Source organism: Nicotiana tomentosiformis, chromosome 8, assembly GCF_000390325.3.
Source record: "Nicotiana tomentosiformis chromosome 8, ASM39032v3, whole genome shotgun sequence".
NCBI lineage: Eukaryota > Viridiplantae > Streptophyta > Magnoliopsida > Solanales > Solanaceae > Nicotiana > Nicotiana tomentosiformis.
In genome coordinates, this window is record NC_090819.1 from 84069326 (window position 1) to 84096626 (window position 27301).

The following is a 27301-nucleotide window of genomic DNA, read 5'->3' on the forward strand; positions in this document are numbered from 1 at the left end:
ATTGATGGTACAATTAGGTTGTTCAGATGAGACAAGCTCTCCAGAGGTACAGCCATATATTAAATGCAGATAACCGCTTCCACAGCTGGCTAGAGGTTATTATTAGCTCTTCCTTGCTTATTATTAGTTAGATTTTGGGGAACTGTAAGATTATAATCTTGTTCGTGTTTCTAGAGCTCTTCTTTTTCTCTCCCCGTGTTTGTTTTCACCTTTTCACCTCATGTGAAGCATTTCTTTTGAATTTTTAGGTGGAGTCCGAGTGTAAAGAAGATCCTGAGGGTCTTGCCCTTAGACTAGCTGAGAAGGGAGCTGTTTCTGCTGCTTTAGAAGTGGCTGAAAGTGAAGGGCTATCTATCGAACTGCGCAGAGAGCTGCAGGGGCGTCAACTTGTGAAGCTTCTTACAGCTGATCCTTTAAACGGTGGAGGCCCTGCAGAAGCTTCACGTTTTCTTTCTTCTTTACGTGACACTGCAGATGCTTTACCTGTTGCAATGAGTGCAATGCAGCTTTTGCCCAACCTACGATCAAAACAGCTTCTTGTAATGACGTTTCCTCCTATAACATTTCTTTATCAGAGTTGCTCTGAAATTGATTGCTATCAGCCTTAAAAAGTTCTCCTTGCAAATAATTCAGTTTTTTAGTTTATTTTATTTTTGTTTCTCTGAAGGTTCACTTTTTCCTGAAAAGAAGGGATAATAATTTATCAAAGTCGGAGGTTTCCAGGCTCAACTCCTGGGCTTTAGGGTTACGTGTTCTGGCTGCTTTGCCATTACCATTGCAGCAAAAATGCTCTCCCCTACACGAGCACCCTCATTTGATTCTAGAAGTTTTGCTGATGAGAAAACAACTTCAATCTGCATCTCTGGTAATAAGTTGCAAGTGTAGAGAAGGTTAATTTTTTCATTTCTGTCATTATCTTTGATGCGGTCTTGGTTTTTTTCTTGCAGATACTTAAGGAATTCCCCTCCTTGAGAGACAACAATATGATTCTTATATATGCTGCCAAAGCTATCGCTGTCAGCATTAGTGCTCCTTCCAGGGATCCGAGGATTTCAATTTCGACTCCAAGAGCAAGACAGAAGACAAAAATGGGAACACCTACAAGGTCATCATTCACTAGTAGCCTTAGTAATTTTCAAAAAGAGGCCCGCAGAGCATTTTCTTGGGTCCAAACTGGAGATAAAGGTGCATCAAAGGATACACATAGGAAGAGAAAGAACTCTGGTGTAATGCAATCTGAGAGAGTGGCGTGGGAGCCAACTACTGCCATTCAGGAAGACCGTGTTACATTATTTGCTGCAGATGGGCAAGAACGGCTGCCTGCTGTTGCTATTGCTGAGATGTGGATGCTCACAGGTGACCCAAAGAAGGATGAAGCTGTCCGTTCATCGCATCGATATGAAAGTACCCCGGATATTACTCTTTTCAAGGTATGGTTATTTTCTCTAATCAGTATGTTTCTGCTGGATCACACCTGGCACGAGTTTTGAGGTGGTTCTTTTGCCTCTATTAACTGAAAATCTATTGATTCTGATTTTTCATAGGCGGAAAAGAATTCTTGCATTGCTAATTGTTTTTTGTCGCACCTAGAATTAAATACTTCCTTTTAATTTCCGCAGTAGCAAATTTACTCTTCTCTGCATTAGAAAGTTTCTTTTTTGAGGATGGTGTTATTCAGAAATATGTATTAAAAGGTAATCAATCCATATGCTAGTAAGGTAATTATATAATTAAATACATAATTTCCTAAGGTATCATATATAAACTACTCCCTCCGTTCCAATTTATGTGAACCTGTTTGACTGAGCACGGAATTTAAGAAAAAATAAGACTTTTGGAATTTGTGGTTCTAAACAAGTCAAAAAGGGGTCCAGAGTGTTTGTGTAGTTATAAAAGCTTCTCATTCAGGGTAGAATTGGAAGTTTAAGCTAAATTGTTTCCAAATTTAGAAAGAGGTCATTCTTTTTGGAACGGACCAAAAAGGAAATAGGTTCACATAAACCGGAACGGAGGGAGTATATGATTATTATATTGTTTTCCTTATTCAAGTACAATGAGTATAGATACATATTCACTTGATAATCTAGCAGACTCCCTCAAACTCAAAGTGGGGGAAACCAATTTGAGTTTGCTTATTTTGAAAATATAGAAAGTTGATGCCTAATCTCGCTGGAATAGTGCACAATTACCAAAAAGAAAAACGGCGTTGGAATTCTTTCCTCCGGAAATCCGTCGGTAATGGTAGAGCGAAAGAAAGTGCTTTTTGCACTATTCACGAAAAGGAATCTATTCTCAATCACCAAAAAGAATATGGTCTTGCACATCTCAGAACATCATCTGTAACTTGAATTGGCAGAACAATAATAAGAAATTCAACGTTTAGAGGAGTGTGTTAGCCCCGTTAAAAGTAGTAGCGCCGGTCACCAGAGAGATGATCGGTACTTGAACGATCCTAGAGAAAGGAGAGGTGCTTGAATGGTCATATAGAGATAAGGGCACCGGTTGCCGAAGATAGGAGCATCATCGGGCACTTAAAGGAAGAATAAAAGAAGAAAATATTGGCCGGACGGGCAGTACACATTGACCGATACTGCCCGCCGGTAACGGAAGCTATTTGAGTCTCTACCAAGATTGTAGAGAAGTGTGTGATCATCTCATCTAATAGCTTAAGCTCTAAGAAAGAGCACACTTCTATTCATTTAATTATTTCTTCAATAATGTGTAATACTGAGCCTTTCTAATTTTATGTGTCTGGTAAACATGACTATTTGATCAGGTAATTTCTCATTGTCTAAGTATTGTTGTTATAAGGAGATAGTTGGACAGAAAGAATGAGTGGCTGCATAATTCACGCTGATCTTAAATGGCTGATGTGAATTTTGGATTGGGATGGCTTGACGTGCAGGACGTTAATATTTTCATGACATTACCCCTCTTTATTGCAAAATGTGAGCCCTATGTCATGAAAGCGTAATTTACGCCTTGAATTGCACACGTTCTGTTTTTTCTCGTGGGTATTGAGCGATACCTTTCTGGCCTAGAGTTTGAGATTGTCCGAATAAGAGACTGAGTTTTTTCTGTATCTATGCTTTCAGGAATTGCTCTTATTTTAATTATGTTCTGCACTCTAAAACATGCTAATTTGACTGTTCTTATTTTACTTTCTGAAATTCTTAATATTTTTACTTTGGATTTAAGGCATTGCTTTCAATGTGTTCGGATGAGAGTGCGTCTGCCAGAGGTGCTTTGGACTTGTGTGTTGGCCAGATGAAAAGTGTATTAAGCTCCCTACAGTTACCTGAGAATGCAACAATGGAAACTATTGGCCGAGCATATCATGCCACAGAAACTTTTGTTCAGGTATCTACTCTGCACTCGATGAAGACTAAATGAAAATATTCATGAAATAGTGCAGTAATATGTTGAGTTTTGATCTTGTAGGGCCTGCTTTTCGCGAAATCCCTCCTTAGAAAGCTTTCTGGGGGCACTGACTTGCCAAGTAGTTCAGAAAGAAGTAAGGATGCAGATGATGCATCTTCTGATGCTGGAAGCTCTAGTGTGGGTAGTCAGTCTACTGATGAGCTGTCTGAAGTACTGGCACAAGCTGAGACGTGGCTAGGACGTGCTGAATTGCTGCAAAGTCTTTTGGGTTCCGGAATAGCTGCCTCACTGGATGATATTGCTGATAAAGAGTCATCTGAGCGACTTCGGAATAGATTAATTCTAGATGAAAGATACAGCATGGCTGTCTACACTTGCAAGAAGTGTAAGGTAGTATGGAAGATAATTTTTTTAATGTGCATGATTGTCCTCTTTGCACCATAAAGTAAATTCTAATTGGCAGTACTCTCAGATTGATGTTTTTCCTGTGTGGAATGCATGGGGTCATGCTCTGATTAGGATGGAGCGCTATGCACAAGCTCGTGTGAAATTTAAGTATGTAGGAATAATATTATTTCCTACTTTTTGTCAACCACCAACAAAACCTATTTTTGAATTCTTGTCTCTGCACTGTTCTTACCATTTGACAATTTCTAGGCAAGCACTTCAATTGTACAAGGGTGATACTGCAACTGTTATAATGGAGATAATTGGCACCATTGAAGGAGGTCCACCAGTAGATGTTTCATCTGTTCGGTCCATGTAAGATAGTAAATATTTTTGTCTCTATATATTGGTGACTTAATATGAGGAAGACATGAGATATCTTATCTGCAAATGCTGGTCCTGTTCTTTCTTTTATGCATGCTGTTGAATCTCTTCTTCTTAGGTTATTTTAAAGTAGCAGCATTTAGGGGCTAGTGCTATATTTATAAGATGTCATTGTTAAAGAATGTCCTAGATTTATTGTGCAAGGGGTTCTAAGGGATTTATAATGCCCGAGCTACTCCACCCATTGCCTTAAAGTATTGGGGTTGGATGCTGAGATTTTTCACATTGGTAGGCCGATTTCACATCTTTTCTCTATACCCACTCTTATCGTTCTGGACTCCTCTCTCAACACAATCCATCGAGCTGCTTTGTGCCTCTCTCTGAGTTCAGCTTATTGAGCGATTAACTCTGTTCTAGAACCACTCCTTAGTTTGTCAAGTCTTTTCATTCTGGTCCAAGCTCACTCCTTAACCGTCAAGCATACTCTCTGCTCCAGGCCCAGCTTTCAGCCCCTTGAGCCGCTGTAGTCTTCTTACAAAAAAAAGGTCTTCATTCCACGTGTAAACCATTGAATCAGGTTACACATGCAGGAGGGTGTTAAAAACATGTCCTACATGGATTATGTATGGTTCTAAAGGGATTTATAACGTCTTGAGCTAACTCTACCAACGGTCTTAAGGATTCTGGTTGGATGATCAGACTCTTTTAAAGCCACATCTTTTTGATAAGGTAAATTGTATTAACCAAAAGGGAGAAAAAACTGCCGCATACAAGAAGTATACTAAAAAGTAGAGAATTTACATCAGAACATGATTCTCTACAAAAGACGCCCAATCTTCTACACAAGTAGGGCTATATGTGTGCACCAAAAAGCGATCAAAGATAAAAGACTATTCTTAAGATGTGAAAACGGAGACTCAATCCCCTCAAAAACTCTCCTATTTCTCTCTCCCCAGATTATCCGCATGAGAGCTAACGGGGCGAACTTCCACGCCTTTTGCTTGCTTCTTCTACGGAAACCGGCCCAACTATATAGCATTTCCTTTACAGTGTTTGGCATCACCCATTGAACACCAAAAAGATTCAAGATTGCCCTCCACAAGCCCCAGGACACTGGGCAATGCAACAGAAGATGATCAACTTCTTCCTCTGAGATTTTACACATGTAGCACCAACTAACAAGTGTAATTTCTCTCTTTCGCAGATTTTCAGCTGTCAAGATCACTCCCCTCGCTGCTAGCCATGCAAAAAAGCACACCTTTGTGGGCGCCTTAGGAATCCAGATCGATGAGTATGGAAAAGTAGCCTCCTCTCTCGCCAACATACTCTGGTAAAATGACTTTACGGTGAACAAACCATCGCACACAACCCCCATCTCCAAGAATCGTAAGATGGATGGGGCCTGTCTTGCCCATATAGCAGTGCCAACAAATTTTGGAGCTCCGAAATCTCCCAATCTTGCATGTTCCTTCTAAAAGAGAGGTCCCATACTACCCCCTTCATGCTCCTTGCGAATCTGTTGGACTATCAATTCCTTCTGGTTTGAAACTCTGAAGACGTGGGGGAAAGAGACCCTCAGAGTATCCTCTCCACACCACCTGTGATTCCAAAAGCTGATTCTCCTTCCATCTCCATCTTGTAAGTGATGTTGCCATAGAAAGCTTCCCAGTTCTTCATGATGCTCATCCACATGCCATACCTGAACGGTGCTGTGATTACCTTGGTCCTCCAACCCCCTCCCGTGAAATCGTACTTTTCTGCTATGACCTCCCTCCATAGAGCATGCTCTTCTACCCTGAATCTCCACAACCACTTTCCCCGCAAAGCTCTGTTGAATACCCTAAGATTTTTTACTCCAAGTCCACCCCACTTCTTTGGGGAAGTGACTGTATGCCAATTCACTAGATGAAACTTTCTAGTTCCATCCGCCGCATCCCAAAGCAAATTCCTTTGAAGTCGCTCTAGTTTTTCTGTGATGCTCACAGGAGCTTGCAACAGAGACAAATAATAGGTAGGGATACTCGACAAAGTGCTTTTGATAAGCACTTCCTTACCGCCTTTTGACAAGTACCGTGTCTGCCAGCCTGCTAATCTTTTTTCAACCCTTTCTATGACTGGATTCCAAACCGTAGTATCCTTATGCAAAGCGCCCAATGGTAGACCCAGTTAAGTAGTGGGAAGAGAGCCCAACTTGCATCCGAGAACGTGAGACAAAGCATCAATGTTAGCAACCTCACCCACCGGGAAAATCTCACACTTGCCGAGGTTGATTTTGAGTCCTGATACTATCTGAAACCACTGCAATACCTGCTTCAGGCAGGTCAACTGATCCACACAGAAAACTAAGGTGCCATCCGCAAAAAGCAAATGAGAGACTCTTCGGGCACTGAGCACCCCGATCGGAGCTGAGAATCCTCTCAAGAAGCCTACACCCGCCGTACGATCCATCATTTTACTCAGAGCATCCATCAATAAAATGAATAGCATGGGGATAAGGGGTCACCTTGCCTGAGACCCCTGTAGCTGCCAAAGAAACCACACACGCTACCATTAACCAGGACAGAGAATCTGATTGAGGAAATGCAGAACTTGATCCATCCCCTCCATCTTTCCTTAAACCCCATCCGCTTTATAATGAAGTGCAGGAACTCCCAATTGACATGGTCGAAAGCCTTCTCAAGGTCCAACTTGCACAGTAAGCCGGGTTCTCTATTTTTCCTTCTGGAGTCTACAAGTTCATTTGCCACCAGAGCAGCATCCAGGATCTGCCTACCTTCCACAAACGCATTCTGGGAGGACGAAACAGACACGTCAAGAACCTTCTTGAGTCTGTTGGAGAGCACTTTAGAAATAATCTTGTAAATGCTCCCCACGAGACTGATAGGCCTATAGTTTCTTATACAAGATGCGCCTTCTTTCTTAGGCACAATAGTAATAAAAGAAACATTGATACTTCTCTCGAAAGCACCATTCACGTGGAAGTATTCAATGGCTTCCATCAACTCCCCCTTAATGGTGTCCCAACAGAGCCGGAAGAAAGCCAAGGAGAAACCATTAGGCCCGGGGGCCTTATCACCAGCACAACTCGACACAATATCGTGCACCTTCGAAAGCTCTTACTAGCCACTCACTGTCTCCCTCCCCTATGTGGTTGAACTCTATTCCCCCCAAAGTAGGCCTCCAACTAACTTCCTCTTTGTATAAGTTCTCGTAAAACCCCACTATCGCCCCCTTTACCTCCTCTCCTTCAATCATCACCTCATCCACAACTAAGGACTCTATGAAGTTTCTCCTTCGATTTGCAATTGTAACCCTGTGAAAAAACTTGGTATTCGAATCCCCCTCCTTTAACCAAAGTGCCCTTGATTTTTGCCGCCAACTAGTCCTCTGCGCTATTGCTAACTCGACTAGTTCCCTCTTAACCTCCCCCAATCTCGCTTTCTCAGATTCATCTAGCTCCCTCGCCTCTTCCCCTCTCTCTAATTCCCCCAATTCATGCATAAACTCCCTCATTTTGACCTCTACCCTCCCAAAGACCTCCTTATTCCACCTAATAATATCTCCCTTGAGCAATTTGAGTTTCTTCGACAGACGAAATGAAGGTGACCCTGCTACCCCGTAGCTTGTCCACCATTCTTTCACTTTGTCACCAAATCCTGGCACTTTCAACTACATGTTCTCGAATCGGAAGGGAGCACGCACTCCCTCCCCCTGCATCCATTTAGCAAGATAGGCAAATGATTCGAAGTCAGCCTAGGTAAAGGAATCTGCAGCACATTCGGCACCAGCTCATCCCAAGAGGGCGATATCAGAAATCTATCAAGTCTAGACCTTGAGTTTAAATCCTCCTCCCTGGCTCAAGTAAACCTTTCCCCTAACAGAGGAAGATCAATGAGAAAGTGATTATTGATGAAGTCAGAAAACTCCTCCATGGCCCTTGAAATCAGATTACACCCTAATCTCTCATCCGTGAATCTAATAGTGCTAATATCTCCCCATAGAACCCATGGAATGTCCCATTCCCTCATAATATTAGCCAGTTCCTCCCCAAAAGACACCTTGGACCCTTCCCCTACCGGTCCGTACACTCCCCCAAATCCCCACTCCACCCCTCACTCTATCTTTGACGAGAGCTGATAAAGAAAAAACTCCATTCCTAATCTCCTTTACCTCTAAGCTTCTATCATTTAGAATGCCCCCGACACTTCCCGCTGCTGGGACCCAGTCATATTTCACCCAGCTACCTCTCCAGACACTTCTCACGATCGCATCCGACAAAATTTTCATTTTGGTCTCCTGAAAACAAACTAGGTTGGCACCCCAGTCCCTAACTCCCACTTTGATGATGACCCTTTTGTTTGGGTCATTCATCCCCCTCAGATTCCATAAAAGAATCTTAACTTCCATAAGTAACAATAACCCTCATTTCCCCACCCCCCAGCCGAGGTCCCTTTCTCCCTGTCACACACCTTCTCTGATACACCACTATATCCCTTAAGTTATTTTGCTTAACACCTTTACCTAACTCCCTCCCTGCACTTTCGTAAAAAGACTGTTGCTCAATCTCCCTTAACAGTTCTAGCACCCTATCTTCCTTCCATTCAAAAGAAACACCTAAGAACTTCCCAAAGTTTAATAGTTTATGTTCCATCCAGAATGACATATCCCCTTCTCCAATCCATAACGAAATTGGACATGCGTCTTCTGTAAGTACCTTTTCCTTGCCCCTACCGGAGGAATGCAAGACCATAGCATTGCTAGCAATAGGAACTTTAGATGCCGGGTGGATCTCATCGTTTCCTTGAGAGGCACCAACCTCTGAAATTCATGCCTCTCTGGCAGGGTATCGTGATGGAGCACTTGGCGTCATATTAACTTGTATTACTGGCCCGCCACTGACATCAATTGTTGCAAGCGCAACAATCTCCCCAGAAGAGGAATGAGCTTGTATTGTAACCTCAGCACAACTAAGCACAAGTGGAGATGAGGGGGCGATGGAGCTGGGTCTATCAGAGGCGGGGGGCCGTGGAATAACACCAAAGCTGCTGCTCCTGGAGCAGTGGCCGAAGAGGGGCGCAGGTCACTAGTGCTTGGTGAAGAAATACCACTGTGTGAGGCACCATTGGCAGAAGAAGAAGGAGCGACTGCTCCCATATGCTTAGGAGCCTTATCAGACGCAACTTGATATAATCTGGGCCCCTTTGGATCAATTCTAATAGAATTGGGAAAAGTTGTTGGGCCCATGTGTGGAGGCCCAGGCCTATACTTGCTGAAATCTTGACCGACCCTATGATAGTTAAAAGAGGACCGGCCCATTCTGCCTTTCCAGCCCGCATCACTAACCCATTCACGTCTTTTCCTCTTGTTAAAATTTTGTCTTCTTCTCCCAAATTCAAACCTCCCGTACTTTCTCGATCTAACGTCTGATTCCGGCTTAGTCCAATGATCCGGTGAGCCCTCCCCTCCCCTCAGAGACTGATCCCCCCTCTCTATTTGACCTTCCCTTTTCTTCCGCCACTATCATAGGCATAAAGATAGGGCGAAATTCAGGGCTCAGCCAAACCCTATAACTCAAGTAGCCATCTTCCACCACAATGGAGATAGGGATTCTGCCCCCTTTCCTCACTCGCGAGAGATCGTGTAAGCTGCAAGTGACATCAATAAAACCCCCACAGATTTTCCCGATCTTCTTGAATAGGTCAAGACACCAAAGATGCACCGGGAGACCCACCATGTTGACCATCAATGATTCGCCGGTGAAACGAGGGTCGAGACACCCATCATGCTCCACCCATCTGTCTGGCCAAGAGGCAGCTTTGATAAAAGACATGATTTTCAGTTTTTTAGATTCTAGAGAAGAGAAAGCTTCTCTCTGTAGAATCCATCATATTCTAAATGCGGCTGTCCCAAAAAAGAAGAAGTGAGATCTGGCCGGAAGAAGCCTCAATGGTTAGAATATCAGTAGTCACAGTGGGTGAAAACAGTATATAGGAAGGGAAGAAAGTTTTCTGATACTGAACAAAGGAAACAGTCGCCGGAATCTGGGGTTTAATGGCTGGAAAAAGAAAAAGTCGTCGGATTTTGGTGAAAGTGTAACGGGAAGGCTTGGTAAAGCCTTGAGAAGAGGTTGTCTGAAGAAAAAAGTTTGAAAAAGTCGCCGGAAAAAGCCACACGCGCCGGCGCGTGGCTGAGTTCTCGCTGGAAAAGCAGGCGAGTTGGCCGCACGTGAGGGCGCGTGAGGGCTCGGGTTGCCGGAGAACTTCACTGGGGTTTGGACGCGGGAAGCTTGGCTCTTTGATGGGGGTGGTGGAGTCTTAGGAAGAAGAAGAGAGAGAAGAGTCTTTGGGTGGGCTAATTTGAGAGCATGATTGAAAAAATTGTAGAAGGAAAGGACCTTTCTTGTTGTGCATGCTTGAATTATTTGGTCGTGAAGCAATTATGGATGTTATAAAGCCACATCTTATGAGAGATAGTATTTAAATCCAACATCAAATTTGGTTTAAACGTAGATTTTCTCTTCGACGATATTCTAGGTTTTTTTATAGTATGTCTTCTGTTATTTGGGCTGTGCATTTAGGAGAAAAATCAGTTGCTGCCACCATGGAGCAACCGTTTACTTTTTTTATATATTTATAAACCCTTTTCTTTTGTCTTTTCTTTTCTTTTTCTGCTGGGGGAGAGGTAAGGTGGTAGTCCATGTTTTTATTTTACTTGGCGATCATAGAATTCCACCTAGAATATCAAACTTCTGAATGGTTTGGCTGTTAAACTTTGCAATTTTAGTGCAATTACTTCTAGTCTGTTACATTATACCGAATTTTAATCTTCTGTTCTCCAGCTGCTGGTGCCGTATTGATGTTGATTGTTAGTCATTTTGTGTTTGAATAGTATCTGGTTTTCTTCCTGTTTTGACAGTCTACAAACTGGTTTCTGGCATAGGGTACAGTAGATTTTGTAGACCATGTGATTGGAAGAATGAATTTTAAGTGGTTTGGAGTTGCTTTTGGCCATCTTGGCTGTTGTTATGTATTTTGTTTTCTCATTGCAACTTCCATCATCTCTCTTTTGAGCAACGCTATTCTTTCTACCGTAACTTAGTCAATAATGTAAAGGTCTTTTCTTTGGTCACTCTTACTGTACTCTGACTGAGATAAACAAAAAATGCTTCATCCGGCTCATTTCTCTATTGGGATGATTAGCTTCTCAATTAAGGTTAAATTCTCATCTTGGTTTTTCTGACAACAATGCAAGGTATGAGCATTTGGCTCGAAGTGCACCAGCCATTTTAGATGATTCTCTCTCTGCTGATTCCTATCTCAATGTCTTATACATGCCATCCACTTTTCCTCGGTCAGAGAGATCCAGGAGATCTCAAGAAGCCTTAAATGACAGTTCTTCCAACAATACACACTTCGAAGATGGACCCAAGAGCAACTTGGACAGTGTTAGATATCTTGAGTGCATCAATTATTTTCAAGAAGTAAGTCTCTTTTTACCTAGAACAGGTACACTTTGGGATTACTCTATTTTTTCCCAAGATCCTCTACCCAATTGTTATCTCGATAAGCATGCTTGAAGCATCTGTATCAGTGTTATATCAGAGTAGTAGTTATAGCAAATTGATCTTTGGTTATTCCCATTGGAACAATTGAATGAGCTTTGCATCAGTCTGAACTATAGTTTTCCCTTCATTATCTTGCATGAATGTGCACTACATATAGTTATTAGTCAAAGAATGCATTGTGTCTCTTCGTGTGTCAGGTATGAAGGCTGGGTTCTTTATCTTTTTTCTATATCTTAGTTTTGTTTCACACCAGGCTTCTTTATCTTTTAATTAAGAAGCTTGGAGTTTGTAAATTACAAATGACAAGTGAGTATAAGCTTTCAACTAGGATGCTTTAAATCTCTTGATACTGATTAATGCGATTGGAAAAAGAATTTTTAGAAAGAAATCATTTCCATAAAATAAGTTCATGTCAGACCTTATAAAAAAAAATTACATCTCTTTTTCTGTTTTCCCCTTTTGTTTTGTTTTCCAAGAAATAAAGAAGAATTATAATCCTTGTGCACATAAAACTTAAGATTGTAAAAGGCAATGAAGTTTTACCAATGTTTGATGCTTCCAGAAAATAACTTATATTCTATTTTTCGGACGTATAAATTATTGCCCCTTTTAATGATATTTAAGCTTCCATTGATGATTGTCTTTTAGGAAACACGGGGCACAGTTTGTTTGACTATCGAACTCCAACTTAGAGCTCCTTCCACTCTAAACTACTGAGTGCTTATTTGGAGACTTCCACTATCAAAGTCAAAACCCATTAAAGAAGCCAAAGACATAAGTTTTTTAAATATAATTTTCCACATTTTTGTATTTCTTCCTGGCTTTTTTTAGTTGTCCTGGGTTGACTTTCGGGGAGTTTGAGAGTGAATAGCGTCAAAAATATTATTATATTGAGTTTGGTAAAGGAGCTTTTGAAATAATAGTTAGAAATGAAGGAAACTAAAGAAGTTTGTTTTGAAAATAATTCACATTAATTCTGAAATGATATAAAGTTAATATAGTTTATATTAACTTTAGTTATTGGAGGGTCAAAATTAGTTTTCAGGAAAGATGTTAAAGGGGATCTAAATTGATAGCAGGTCAATGCAGACAACGGAATACTCCCAATTTATGTGGCACCATTTGGATTTCGAAAGTCAACTGAAGTTTTCTTTGACCACTATTTTTTCATATGCCTTTTAGATATTTTGAATTGTTAATTATTGTGACTTACAGTACTTTTTACGTAGTTTTCAAATATTTAAATTTTATTTCAAAAAATTTAGAGATTTTATGTCCAAATTCATGGTCAAAATTAAGAACTTTGACTCTCTGTCATCTGCAAATATAAGATGAGTCAGTTTCAACCCTTTACGCATAGGATGAAATCTAAAGTCAGGGAGTTGGCACTTCTTGCTCATAACTCAGGAGAAATATTCCATGACACGGACAAATAAAAAAGGGGAAATTGGCCCCCGTCCTCACTTCAAAGTAGCCATGTTTCTCTCCATTCACCTTCATTGAAAACTTTGTGGAGGTAATACATATCATAACTAACTAGATAAACTTCTTAGGGAACCCAAAATCTGTCAGCATTTCTTCAAGGCAAAATACATAAGTAGCCACCTGAACTATTCACCAAATTCCTGTTACACATTTTGTGAGGACAAATATCATATTACACACGCAACCTTTCAAAATTGTGTCTAATACACACTACTTTTTTCTTGACCAATTTTTCAGAATATGTGTATTGTCACGCACCAATAACATCGTGACACGTGTTAATAATTAAAAAAAAATACTTAAATTTCTCTTGACCAGTTTCTCTTTCCTCGTCTCTTTCTCTTTCAGAAGAAAACCAGAGGCACCACCATACTTCAATTCTTCTCTTTCTTTGAAGACCCACTTTCTTTATCATCTTTGTTCTTTTTTACCACTATTTCTCCTTACTCTAAAACTTTATCACCATATTTTGGTTTCTAGGTTTTGTTTTTTATGTTTGCTATGGAAACAACATTTTTACCGATGGGTGTTGCTACTGTAACAGTGGCTGGAAAATGGAGGTCGCCGTCGTTTGCATTTTTTAACCAAACGAGACAAGATCTGAACGAAGAACCACCAACTTGCCGGAAAGATCTGAGAGCTTTACCCAACCGGAGAAGATCTGACCTCGTCGGCCATGAACTGTTGAAAGTAACAACCTGGCAACAGAGGTCTCGGCGTTGCTTGAGGTCGTCGCCGGTGTTACGAGTTATGGCCAAGATCTACTTACAGGAGATGAAAGGGGGAGGAGATAGGAGGCGTGGGAGATAAAAGGAAGTTGTGGTTGTCGCTGGATTCCCAGGACGACAGGGGCTCCAAATGGGGAAGAAGGGCCTGGGCACCTTTTTCTTTTCTTTTAACTAATAATTTAAGAAAAATAAGGAGAAAAATAAGATTTAGACACGTGTGATTATATAAGGATTTGGATTGATAATTCATAGGTTTGACGCACTCAGTTCTTTTTGTTAAACACACGCGTGCCATCTGGCAAAAGTAGTGTGTACTAGTCAATTTTGAAAGGTTGCGTGTGTAATATGATATTCGTCCTCAGAAAGTGTGTAACGGGAATTTGGTGTATAGTTCAGGTGGTTACTTATGTATTTTGCCTATTGCCTTTCTTCAATGAACTCCCAACTAACCATATCATAAGCCATCCTCAAAACAATGTTCATCATGCATCTAGGAGATGTTTTCCTATTGTAATGCCTCATTAGGTCATTGACAAATCAGATTATTGTGCACCAATGACCTTCCTTGAACAAATCCAGCTTGAGTGTCAGCCAGTAAGGAAGGAAGAACATCCTTCATTCCTTTTTTTTTCTTTGAGAATGGTAACATGTGTAAATATGATCATCAGCACAAGAAGTCAAAATGAAAAGGTTACATTAGTTCACCAGAAAAGAATGATGGAAAAAAAAACAAAAACCAAATGTCCCTGTTCTTCTTACAAGGAATCTAACACATCTAGAATTGCCTCAGGATCCTCTATGTATTCAGATTTACGCCAAAAACTGAAAAGAAGTATACAATTCTTCTTGATTTTCTGTAAAGAGCTGCTTGTATCTTCAAAACATCTTGAATTCCTCTCCTTCCATATTGTTCACAAATGCTTGCTGGGACAATTTTCCATCTGTCTTTGTTCATGGTACAGGTTCTACCTTTGTTCCAGTATGTCAACACATTAAAAGTTCTTCCAGGCATTACCCATCTGATTCCTCTGAGACTAATGAATAAGTCCCATAGCTAGATAGTAATTCTACAATGTAAAAACAAATTGTTGATTATCTTTGCTTCCTGTCCACACAAGTAGTATTTTGAACAGAGTTGGAATCCCCTCCGTATGAGATTATCCTGAGTCAAAATAGCTTCTCTTGCTACTAACCAAGTGAAACAGGCCATCTTATATGGCACCTTGACTTTCTGGATATGTTTCCAAGGCCAAAATGTGAGCTGAGATCTTACCTGGTTCAGATCTTTGTAAGCTGAGCTAATCGTATAGTTTCCACTACAAAGGCTTTGCCATCTAAGTGCATCTTCTCCCTCATGCAGCCCATTGAGTTCCAAAGTACCAAAAAACTCGGTTATCCTTGGTATTTCCCAATCTTGTAGTAATCTTCTGAAAGTTGGATTTCATTCGTGTGTGGACCAAACCTCCCTTAGAGTGGTCTCCTGTTGTAGACTCAAAGCATATAGATCAGGGAACATCACCATTAGACTGTCATTTCCCAATCAATTATCCTTCCAGAACAAAATTTTCCTACCATCTTTCATATTAAACTTCACTATGCCTTTGAGATGTAGCCACAAATTCCTAATAGATTTCCACAGACTAATACCATAAGGAGTTGTCACTTCTCTAGTCAGCAGAACCCTTCTTTACCTTACTTTGTTTTTATCACAGTGCTCCATAAAGCTTGTTCTTTCTCTTGTGAATCTCCATGACCATTTCATTAACAGACATTTGTTTTGTTTTTCCAAGTTTCTGATTCCCAGCCCCCCTCCTCTTTTGCTGATGGTCAAGTATTTCCATTTAATCAAATGAATGTCTCTATTCTCTTTATTGCCTTGCCATAGAAAATTCCTTCTCAATGCGTCTAACCTCTTTTCCACACTAACGGGTAGGGGAAAAAAGGACATCATATAGGTAGGGAGTACATCCAAAAGAGTTTATTAAATCACCCTGCCTCCCAGAGAAAGATAGTGAGATTTAAGATAGCATTTTTCTCCCTCTCCCTCTCCCTCTCTAGATTGCCATAAGTATTCAGGCTCCACTCTCTCAATTTGCTTTTGAGCGCTTTCAGCTTTCCTGCTACAATATAGTCTGGTCTGCCTGTAATATCAAAAGAGGTCCACCAAATCTTTACTCTATCACTGAAGCCTTCAGTCTCCCGCCACCAATTTTCAAACTTGAAATAAGATTTGGTTGTCTCCCAGTTACCACAATTTAAAACTAGTGGAGAGTGATCTGAAACAACTCTGGTAGGATTTCTATAGTTCTGAACATATCATCCCAATCCTTTGTCACCAGGAACCTGTCAATCCTATATTCCCCCAAACCATGTGTAGTTGCCCCTTTCCATTGTGGTACAATCAACTCCATATCATCAATATACTCTGAGAATTCTGACATTGGTCTGGTGCTTCTTGTTAGATAGTTATGTAAATAACCCTAGTCCCATATGGAATAAGAGTAGAATATGTATTGTGTATAGTTATAAATAGGGGTATTGTAAAACACTTAATATTTATAAATAATATTTTTCTCGTGCTTTCTCACATGGTTTCAAAGCATACGCGAGAGATTCATCGATGTGCAAAAATACCAGCAACTCCAGGAAGAAAAAAACCCAAGTCATTGTGCGAATTCCGGTGGTTGTCCGACATCAGTTCCTTTTCTGTTAGTGTTGTGCGAAAACCAACACCACCACAAGGTTAAGAATCCTCTGGATGGGGGAGTTCCAAGGATGTCCTTTACACCGTTAAAGCAAGCTACACTCACTTTTGCTCCACCAATGAAATCATTGATAGATGGCCTTGGAAATACATCTGGAAGACCAAGCTACCTACAGAAATCTCCTGTTTCAGTTGGATAGCCCTAAATGAAGCATGCCTAACCCAGGACAATCTTAGCAGAAAAAGTTTTCAATTGGCCAACAAATGTTATATGTGTTTGCAGCAGCTAGAATCCAACCGGCATCTCTTCTTCACTGCCCAATTGCAGCAGATATCTGGTGTATGTTCTTTGCCATCTTTGGTTTAAGCTGGGTCATGCCTCGTGCGGCGGGCAGAGGTTTCATGAGAGGATTCTCAGCTCCGATTGGGGTGCTCAGTGCCCGAAGAGTCTCACATTTGCTTTTTGCGGATGACACACTGGTTTTCTGTGATGCCGATATGGATCAGTTGTCCTACCTGAAGCAGGTCCTGCAGTGGTTTCAGTTAGTATCAGGATTCAAAATCAACATCGGCAAGTGTGAGATTTTTCCGGTAGGTGAGGTTACTAATATTGATGCCTTGTCTGGTGTTCTCAGATGCGAGGTGGGCTCCCTTCCCACTACTTACCTGGGCCTCCCTTTGGGCTTTTCATATAAGGATACTACAGTTTGGAATCAAGTGATCGAGCGGGTTGAAAAAAGATTAGCAGGGTGGCAGAAACGGTATTTGTCAAAAGGAGGCAAGGAAGTGCTTATCAAAAGCACTTTATCGAGTATGTCCACCTATTACTTATCCCTGTTGCAAGCACCGGTGAACATCACAGAAAAACTGGAGCGACTTCAAAGGAACTTTCTGTGGGATGCGGCGGATGGAACTAGAAAGTTTTATCTAGTGAATTGGCAGACAATCACTTCCCCAAAGAAGTGGGGTGGACTTGGAGTGAAAGATCTTAGGTTATTTAACAGAGCTTTAATGGGAAAGTGGCTGTGGAGATTCGGGGTAGAAGAGCATGCTCTATGGAAGGAGGTCATAGTAGAAAAGTACGATTCAACGGGAGGGGGTTGGAGGACCAAGGCGATCACAACACCTTTCGGGTGTGGCATGTGGAGGAGTATCATGAAGAATTAGGAAGCATTCAGTGGCAACATCACTTACAGGGTGGGAAATGGAAGGAGAATCAGCTTTTGGAATCATAGGTGGTGTGGAGAGGATACTCTGAGGGTCTCCTTCCCCCACGTCTTCAGAGTTTCAAACCAGAAGGAACTGATGGTCCAACAGATTCGCAAGGAGCATGAAGGGGGTAGTATGGGACCTCTCATTCAGGAGGAACATATAAGATTGGGAGATTGCGGAGCTTCAAGTCTTGTTGGCACTGCTATACGGGCAAGACATGCTCCAGCCATCCTGTGACTCTTGGAGATGGGGCTTGCGTGGCGATGGTTTGTTCACCGTAAAATCCTTTTACTAGAGTATGTTGGTGAGAGAGGAGACCAATTTTCCATACTCCTCGATCTGGATTCCTAGGGCGCCCACGAAGGTGTGCTTTTTTGCATAGATCGAGCAACTACACTCTGTTTCTTGCTCTTCCACGAGACCAAATTACCTCCTACTAGAACAAAATATCCAGACGTAGAACGTCTATCAAAAGGTGATCCTGCCCAATCAGCATCTGTGTACCCAACAATCTGCTTGTGGCCTCGATCCTCGAATAGTAATCCTTTGCCTGGAGCTGACTTTATATACCGAAGAATGTGAACAACTACATCCCAGTGACTATCACATGGAGAATCCATAAAACTGACTTACAACACTCACCGGAAAAGAAATGTCAGGTCTAGTCACTGTGAGGTAATTCAATTTGCCAACCAACCTCCTATATCTCATAGGGTCTCTAAGAGGCTCCCCATGTCTAGGCAGAAGCTTAGCATTCGGATCCATAGGACAGTCAATAGGTCTGCAACCCATCATTCCAGTCTCCTCAAGAATGTTTAAGGCATACTTCCGTTGTGAAATAACAATACCTGAGCTAGACTGAGCGACCTCAATACGTAGAAAATACTTCAATCTGCCCAGATCCTTAGTCTGGAAGTGCTGAAAGAGATGTTCCTTCAGATTAGTAATACCATCCTGATCATTACCAGTAATAACAATATCATCAACATAAACCACTAGATAAATGCACAGATTAGGAGCAGAATGCCGATAAAACACAGAGTGATCAGCCTCACTACGAGTCATGCCGAACTCCTGAATAATTGTGCTGAACTTACCAAACCAAGCACGAGGGGACTGTTTCAAACCATATAGTGACTTGCGCAATCTACACACACAACCATTAAACTCCCCCTGAGCAACAAAACCAGGTGGTTGCTCCATATAAACTTCTTCCTCAAGATCACCGTGGAGAAAAGCATTCTTAATGTCTAACTGATAAAGAGGCCAATGACGTACAACAACCATGGACAAAAAGAGACGAACAAATGCTACTTTAGCCACGGGAGAGAAAGTATCACTATAATCAAGCCCAAAAATCTGAGTATATCCTTTTGCAACAAGACGAGCCTTAAGCCGATCAACCTGGCCATCCGGGCCGACTTTGACTGCATAAACCCAACGACAACCAACAGTAGACTTACCTGCAGGAAGAGGAACAAGCTCCCAAGTGTCACTCGCATGTAAAGCAGACATCTTGTCAATCATAGCATGTCGCCATCCTGGATGAGATAGTGCCTCACATATAGACTTGGGGATAGAAACAGTGGACAAAGAAGATATAAAAGCATAATGTGGTGACGACAGACGATGATAACTTAAACCGACATAGTGGGGATTAGGATTAAGTGTGGATCGTATACCTTTGCGGAGTGCAATTGGTTGACTAAGAGGAGACAAGTCCGCAATAGGTGCAGAATCTGATGCGGGGCGTGAATCACCTGGGCCTGATGCTGGATGTGGACGACGATGATAAGTCAAGAATGGTGGATATGCAGAAGGTTGAACTAGATTATGTGGAGGAACTGGAGCTATAGGTGGTGGAACTGGAGCTATAGGTGGTGGAGCTACAATTGGAGCTGTAGGTGGTGGAGCTGGAGTGACTGAATTTCCAAAAGATGAAACTGGTAGTACCTCAGAAATATCTAAGTGATGACCTGAACTTGTGAAGTATGACTGGATTTCAAAGAAGTAACATCAGCGGACATAAGGTACCGCTGGAGGTCAAAAGAGTAGCATCGATACCCCTTTTGTGTTCTCGAGAAACCCAGAAATACGCACTTAAGAGCACGAGGAGCTAACTTATCTGTTCCTGGAGTAAGGTTATGGACAAAACAAGTGCTTCCAAAGATACGGGGTGGAAGAGAGAACAAAGGTAAGTGGGGAAACATGACAGAGAATGGAACTTGGTTCTGGATAGCTGAAGATGGCATACGATTAATAAGATAGCAAGATGTAAGAACTGCATCCCCTAAAAAACGCAATGGAGCATGAGATTGTATGAGTAGGGTACAAACAGTTTCAATAAGATGTCTATTCTTTCTTTCAGCTACCCCATTTTGCTGAGATGTGTAAGGACAAGATGTTTGATGAATAATCCCATGAGATTTCATAAACTGCTGAAATGGGGAAGACAAATACTCTCGGGACCCCAAATATCTGAATGGACTAAAGTAAAATGTGACTCTGCTCGATTATTAAGACGTCGAGGGAAATGGGAGCGGGTATGCTTACCGAGCTGACATTACTCACACTCTAGAGCTAACAAGTGAAATAAACCAGATACCATTTTCTGAAGTTTTGACAAACTGGGATGTCCCAACCGTTTATGTAATAAATCTGGTGAATCAGTAACAAGACAAGTTGTAGAAGGAAGACAAGATGTGAGTCCATGTGATTTAGCAATGATAAGGTAATAAAGTTCGTTTGATTCACTCCCGGTACCAATGATCCGCCCCGTACTGTATTCCTGTATAAAAACATGGTCATCAAGAAATAAAACAGCGCATTTAAGTGATTTGGCTAAGCGACTAACAACTATGAGATTAAAAGGACTATTGGGAACATAAAGGACTGAATCTAAAGGTAAGAAAGGAAGTGGGCTTGCTTGACCTATTGCAGTTGCCGTGGTTTGAGACCCATTGGCCATTGTGACTTTTGGAAGAGATTGAGAATACGAAATAGTATTGAAAAGAGATTTGTTACCAGAAATATGATCTAATGCTCCTGAATCAATGACCCAAAACTCAAAGGATGGGAGAAACAAGTCACGCTATTACCTGTTTGAACAACAGAAGCTATCTCAGAAGATGTCTGCTTACATGCTTTATACTGAAGGCATTCAATATACTCTGCTAAAGAAACCATCCGACTATCACTGTTCACGCCGGAAACACTTTAGCTCGCCGGAAAATTCCATAGTTGTCGGAATTTGTTGTAACCAGGATGGATAGATTCGGAATTCCTTTGCGAGCAAGCTGTCCTGAAGAAATATTTTCAAAAAATGGCCAGAAAGGTCACTGTTCACGTCGGAAAAATATAAAAGTGGCCGGAATTTGATTTGAATTAGATGGGTAGACTCGGAATTTTGAGGAGAACACATTGTCCTGAAGAAGCTTCGCGAAAAAATTGCCGGAAAGTGGCCGGAACCCTCGCCGGAAAAGTTGTTGCCGGCGTGTGGAGGGTCGTGGCGACTTTTCTGCCGGATAAAATTTCAGGGGTTGGTAGTCGGAGGGTGATCTATCTCGTGGTGGTGTTGGTTTTAGCACAACACCGACGGAACGTGACTTTCACTTAGACAAGCCTTAGGTCACCGGAAAAATTACACGATGACTAAGTTCTTTCTTCCCGGTTAACGCTGGAATGACGCACAACGATCTTTTCTCACTAATGCTCTGATACCATGTGAGAAGGCACGGGAGAAAATATGTTATTGATATTGGATGATAAATACAATACAAGAGGTCCCTATTTATAGCTATACACTACAAGGAGATATTACTCCTCTTCCAATGTGGGACAAGACTACACTATACATATCTATAAACTAACAGTCATCTTTGGTTTAAGCTGGGTCATGCCTCAGAACATTAAGGATACCTATGAAAGCTGGTCTTCATGGAAAGTTGATAAATCCATCAGTAAAGTATGGCAGATGATCCCTTCTTGTATTTTGTGGTGTGTTTGGACAGAAAGGAATCGCAGATGTTTTGATGGGATATCAACTCCTACATACGCACTTAAGGCTAGATGTCTTATATGGTTATATAGTTGGCAGAACTTAGCTCCTTTCAATTGTCCTATTAATCTTTTGGACTTCGTCAACTCTTTAGCTTTAACCTAGTTTTTGTCTATATAGCTGACTATGTCTTTATGTATCTCTGTTTTGTACTTCTTGCATCTTCTTGATGCCTTTAATACAATTCTCTTACTTCATAAAAAAAAAAAAAAGAATCCTCTGGCGAGCAAACAAATTGCAGCCAGAATCTCCGACAACGGACGTCACACGCCGTCAAAAGCTACAGTTCTCCCGGCGCGTGTGAGTCTTTCCAGCTACTTTCCCGCAAAACCTCTTGAGGACAGTTCGGTCGCGAGGTGTTTCCGAGCCCACCCATCCAGGTTACACCAAATTCCGACAACCTTTTTATTTTCCGGCAAGTAATCACTGTTTTCCGGCGTGAACAATGTTTTTTCTGGTGTGAACAGTGTTTTCCCAAAGAAAAACAAATCTCCAACTTAACTTGTTCTGATTTGGCATTCCAAGGTTTACCAATACAACCTTTAGTCAAAAATTTGAGAGACTGGTTGTAGCAAAATGGGATCCAATACTATGAGATTATATTGAGTTCATTCAGTACAAAGCATGTAAACAAACATCTTCATAGATAACTTCCATTGTTCAAACAGGTAATATCGTGATTTGTGTCTCCCAATCTTCATCCTCCGATTCTTGGGTCACTCAATCTCTTCCAACAGTCACAACGGCCAACGGGTGTCAAACCATGGCAACTGGAATAGGTCAAGCAAGTCCACTTTTTTCCTAACTTTTAGATTCAGTTCTTTATGTTCATGGTAGTCCTTTTAATCGCTTAGCCAAATTACTTAAATGCTATGTTTTATTTCTTGATGACCTTTTTTTAATACAGGAATGCGGTACGGGGCTGATCATTGGTAACGAGTGTGAATCAAATGGTCTTTATTATCTTATCCTTGCTAAATCACATGGACTCACATCTTGTCTTCCTTCAACAACTTGTCCTGTTATCGATTCACCATATTTATTACATAAACTGTTAGGACATCCCAGTTTGTCAAAACTTCAGAAAATGGTACCTAGTTTATCTCACTTGTCCACTCTAGAGTGTGAGTCATGTCAGCTCGGTAAGCATACCCGCTCCCATTTCCCTCGGCATCTTGATAATCGAGTAGAGTCACCTTTTACTTTAGTCCATTCAGATGTTTGAGGTCCTAGTCAGGTCAGTTCTACCATAGGATTCCGCTACTTTGTCAGTTTTATTGATGATTATTCCAGGTGCACTTGGATATTTTTGATAAAAATTTTCAGACCTTCCACGCTAAAATTCAAAATCAATTTGAGGTTTCTATCCGCACATTTCGTAGTGATAATGCCCTAGTGTATTTGTCTTACCCATTTCAGCAGTTTATGAACTCTCATGGGATTATTCATCAAACATCTTGTTCGTACACATTTTAACAAAATGGGGTAGCTGAAAGAAAGAATAAACATCTTATTGAAATTGCTCGTACCCTACTCATACAATCTCATGTTCCATTGCATTTTTGGGGGGATGCAGTTCTTACATTTTGTTATCTTATTAATCGTATGCTATCCTCAGCTATCCAAAATCAAGTTCCATTCTCTGCCTTGTTTCCCCACTCATCTTTGTTCTCTTTTCCACTTTTCCACCCATGTCTTTGGGAGCACTTGTTTTTTTCATAACCTTACTCCAGGAAAAGATGAGTTAGCTCCTCGTGCTCTTAAGTGCGTATTTCTGGGTTACTCGAGAATGCAAAAGGGATATTGATGCTATTCACCTGATCTCCAGCTGTACCTTATGTCTGCTGATGTTACCTTTTTTGAAACCCAATCATACTTCACAGGTCCAGGTAATCACTTAGATATTTCTAAGGTGCTACCAGTTCCATCTTTTGGAGATTCAGTCACTATCTCCCATTATGTATTTGCATCACTTTGTCCTCTGTTTCCATCCCTAAGTCTATAGGTGAAACATTGCCTCATTCAGGATGGCGGCAGGCTATGATTGGCGAGATGTCTGCTTTACATATAAGTGGTACTTGGGAGTTGTTCCTCTTCCTTCGGGTAAATCTATTGTTGGTTGTCGTTGGGATTATGCAGTTAAAGTTGATCCAGATGGCCAAGTTGATCGACTTAAGGCTCGTCTTGTTGCCAAAGGATATACTCAGATATTTGGGCTCGATTGCTGTGATACTTTCTATCTCGTGGCTAAAATAGCATCAGTCCGCCTTTTTCTATCCATGGTTGTTGTTCGCTATTGGCCTTTCTATCAGTTGGATATTAAGAATGCTTTTCTTCACGGTGACCTTGCGGATGAGGTTTATATGGAGAAACCACCTGGTTTTGTTGCTCAGGGGGAGTCTAGTGGCCTTGTATGTCGGTTGCGCCAGTCCCTCTATGGTATAAAGCAGTCTCCTCGAGCATGGTTTGGTAAGTTCAGTTCAATTATTCAGGAGTTTGGCATGACTCGTAGTGAAACTGATCACTCTGTGATTTATCAACATTCTGCTTCAAATTTTTGTATGTATCTGGTGGTTTTGTTGATGATATTGTTATTACCGCAATAACTAGGATGGTATTACTAAGTTGAACAACATCTCTTTCAGCACATTCAGACTAAGGATCTGCGCAAATTAAAGTATTTTTTGGTATTGAGGTCGCTCAGTCTAGCTCAGATATTGTGATCTCACAATGGAAGTATGCCTTAAACATTGTTGAAGAGACAAGAATGATAGGATGTAGACCTGTTGACACTTCTATGGATCGCGATCCTGCGAGATATAGGCGGCTGGTTGGTAAATTAAATTACTTCACAGTGACTAGACCTGACATTTCCTTTCCTGTGAGTGTGGTGAGTCAGTTTATGGATTCTCCATGTGATAGTCATTGGGATGTAGTTGTCTGCATTCTTCGGTATATAAAATCGGCTCCAGGCAAATGATTATTGTTTGAAGATCGAGGCCATGAGCAAATTGTTGGATAATCAGATGTTGACCGGGCAGGATCACCTTTTAATAGACGGTCTACATCTGGATATTGTATTTTAGTAGGAGGTAATTTGATCTTGGAAGAGCAAGAAACATAATGTGGTTGCTCGGTCTAGTGCAGAAGCAGAATATCGAGCAATGGTTGTGGCAACATGTGAGCTAGTTTGGATCAAATGTTTGCTCAAGAAGTTAAAATTTGATGAGATCAGCAAGATGGAACTTGTGTGATAATCAAGCTGCCCTTCATATCGCATTAAATCCCGTGTTCCACATTGAGATTGACTGTCACTTCGTCAAAGAAAAGATACTCTTAGGAGATATTGCTACTGTTAAGTTACAGCATGTACATAGTGTCCCACATTGGTAGAGGAGTAGTATGTCCTTGTATAGTATAGCTATAAATAAGGCTCTTGTGTTGTATTATTCATTCATTCAATATATCAATAACATATTTTCTCCCGTGCCTTCTCACATGGTATCAGAGCAATTGTGAGAGATTTATCGCTGTGCATAAATTCCAGCGATTCCGGGAAGAGAAATTAGTCACCGGAAGTCTTTTTCCGGCGACTTTTTAAGGCTGTTTGCGTCTGTTTTATCTCAGTCAGTGTTGTGCAAAATCCAACACTACCACAAGAGTCGTCACTGTCCGGCGACCAAACCCCAGTGAACAACTCCGGCAGAAGCAGCCTCACGCGCCTCCACGCGCCACCAGAAGCTCAGCGCGTGAGCTCACGCGCCGGCGCGTACGACCACTTCCGGCCATCTTTTGAAAATCTTCCTTCAGAACAGTTGGGTCGCCTGGTAATTCCGATCCTACCCCTACTGTTTTCATTTCATTCCGATAACTTTGAGTTTTTTCCGGCAGCTACAGTACTATTCCGGCAGCTACAGTTTTCAGTATTCTGTTTTTGTGTTTTCGTACACTGTTTCAGCAGATTACAGTTGATTCTTTCTCCTATTTGGTAATAATTTGCAACAATGTCTTTGGGATTTGATGCTTTTGGGTCTAGAAACATGAATTCTGGAAACTCTAGTGCTATTATTACCTCAGAACCTCTAATGGGAGGTTCAAACTACTTAGCTTGGGCTTCATCTGTCGAGTTATGGTGTAGAGGTCAAGGTGTTCAAGATCATCTAATCAAACAGTCTAGCGATGGAGATGAAAAGGCAATAGCACTTTGGGCAAAAATCGATGCTCAGTTATGTAGCATCTTGTGGCGATCTATTGATTCCAAGTTGATGCCCTTGTTTCGTCCATTCCAGACATGTTATTTGGTTTGGGCAAAGGCACGCACCTTATACACTAATGACATATCTCGCTTCTATGATGTGATATCACGGATGACAAACTTAAAGAAGCAGGAATTGGATATGTCTACTTACTTGGGTCAAGTACAGGCAGTCATGGAGGAATTTGAGAAGCTGATGCCAGTTTCTGCTAGTGTTGAAAAACAACAAGAGCAGCGACAGAAGATGTTTCTCGTTCTTACCCTCGCTGGACTTCCTAATGATCTTGATTCAGTACGCGACCAGATTTTGGCTAGTCCGTCTGTCCCGACAGTTGATGAATTATTCTCTCGATTACTCCGCCTTGCTGCAGCACCAAGTCCACCAGTGATCTCATCACAGATACTTGATTCCTCTGTTCTTGCATCCCAGACAATGGATGTTCGGGCATCTCAAACTATGGAGCATAGACGAGGAGGAGGTCGTTTTGGAAGATCTAGACCCAAGTGTTCTTATTGTCACAAACTCGGACACACTCGTGAAATGTGTTATTCCTTACATGGTCGTCCACCCAAAAATGCTTTCATTGCTCAGACCGAGACTCCAGGTAACCAAGGATTTTCTTTATCTAAAGAAGAATATAATGAGCTCCTTCAGTATCGAGCAAGTAAGCAGACATCTCCACAAGTAGCCTCAGTTGCTCAGACTGATACTTCCTTTTCTGGTAATTCTTTTGCTTGTGTTTCCCAGTCTAGCACTCTTGGCCCATGGGTCATGGACTCCGGCGCTTCTGATCACATCTCTGGTAATATATCACTTTTGTCAAATATTGTATATTCACAGTCTCTTCCCACTGTTACTTTAGCCAATGGATGTCAAACTAAGGCAAAAGGAGTTGGACAAGCTAATCCCTTGTCTTCTATCACCCTAGATTCCGTTCTTTATGTCCCTGGCTGTCCTTTTAGTCTTGCATCTGTTAGTCGTTTGACTCGTGCCCTCCATTGTGGTATATATTTTATTGACGATTCTTTTATTATGCAGGACCGCAGTACGGGACAGACAATTGGTACCGGACGTGAATCAGAAGGCCTTTACTACCTTAACTCACTCAGTCCTTCCACAACATGTCTTGTTACAGATTCTCCA

General features: G+C 41.4%; 1 protein-coding gene across 1 annotated transcript in view; it reads left to right on the top strand.

The window, feature by feature from the left end:
- The window catches only part of LOC104093489 (uncharacterized), a 102587-nt gene that overhangs the window by 55734 nt on the left and 19552 nt on the right, over window positions 1–27301 (top strand). Inside the window, exons 19-27 of the mRNA XM_070182474.1 lie at window positions 18–95; window positions 249–539; window positions 668–865; window positions 948–1430; window positions 3199–3360; window positions 3442–3771; window positions 3854–3936; window positions 4039–4143; window positions 11404–11632. Coding sequence (XP_070038575.1) covers window positions 18–95; window positions 249–539; window positions 668–865; window positions 948–1430; window positions 3199–3360; window positions 3442–3771; window positions 3854–3936; window positions 4039–4143; window positions 11404–11632 — 1959 coding nt within the window. The remainder of the gene's footprint in view (window positions 1–17; window positions 96–248; window positions 540–667; window positions 866–947; window positions 1431–3198; window positions 3361–3441; window positions 3772–3853; window positions 3937–4038; window positions 4144–11403; window positions 11633–27301) is intronic.